Source organism: Cyprinodon variegatus, unplaced genomic scaffold (genome assembly GCF_000732505.1).
Source record: "Cyprinodon variegatus isolate N-32 unplaced genomic scaffold, C_variegatus-1.0 Scaffold46, whole genome shotgun sequence".
Classification (NCBI taxonomy): domain Eukaryota; kingdom Metazoa; phylum Chordata; class Actinopteri; order Cyprinodontiformes; family Cyprinodontidae; genus Cyprinodon; species Cyprinodon variegatus.
Genome location: NW_015150499.1, coordinates 2,002,572 through 2,003,378, shown reverse-complemented (window position 1 = coordinate 2,003,378; position 807 = coordinate 2,002,572). Strand labels below are relative to the sequence as shown.

The 807-nt window shown below is 38.3% G+C and overlaps 1 protein-coding gene across 1 annotated transcript in view; it reads left to right on the top strand.

The window, feature by feature from the left end:
* The first annotated feature begins 116 nt into the window (after positions 1–116).
* itga2b (integrin subunit alpha 2b) overlaps positions 117–807 on the top strand; it is a 23,660-nt gene continuing 22,969 nt past the window's right edge. Inside the window, exons 1-2 of the mRNA XM_015370446.1 lie at positions 117–652; positions 772–775. Of these exons, the coding sequence (XP_015225932.1) occupies positions 510–652; positions 772–775 (147 nt within the window). The 5' untranslated portion in view covers positions 117–509. The remainder of the gene's footprint in view (positions 653–771; positions 776–807) is intronic.

Here is an 807-nt window from a genome sequence, read left to right as displayed (position 1 = left end):
CCTCAATTTAAGAAGAAATGCACTTATTTTAAGAAAAAATGACTTATCTAGATTTTGATTTTTTTCCAGTGTAACATTAAAAAATATGGATATTTTGATGCCAATTAAGGGTAAGGGGTATGCAAGTGCCCTATAAAGGGTTAAACTGCTTGTTTGACAATACAACACAAAGCAGAAGCTAAAAATTGGATTAAAAACATGTGCAAGGAGTCCCTGTGGCTACAGCATCTGAGAAGTATAAACACTCAGTGGGGAAGTTCAGTTTCCAGAATCTGCTTGAACTAAGTGCTAGTGGAGCACTGGCAGATAAGCAGGCTTGTAGTTGTATTTTTCTATCAACAGGAAACAGCAGCCCCAAAGTGTTAAACCCACACCACCAGCTGTCAGTCACACATCAAGATACATACTCACTCACTTACACACACTCACAGAAAAACACTTGGAGTGGCATTCATTAGGAGTGTTGAAACATTTCAGCCATAGTCCTCAGACAGAGATAGATAGCTCAGATGTGTGTGTTCAGGTGTGTGTGTGTGCTGCTGTGTGTCGCTGTCAGTGTGTGTCTAAACCTGCAGGAAGAACCTGTGGTGTTCAGTGGACCAACAGGAAGTTTGTTTGGATTCTCCATCGACTTTCACCCTGTCAACAATACGTAAGTTCATCATGTTACATAACATTCTTCTGATGTCTTTGGTAGGAAAATTTAAATTTCATGTAAAATTACCTTTTCTGAATTTCTCCCTTGAATTTCTAAATGTTGTTGCCTTAAAGCAACGTACATGAATGTACTTTATTAAGGTTTTTTTT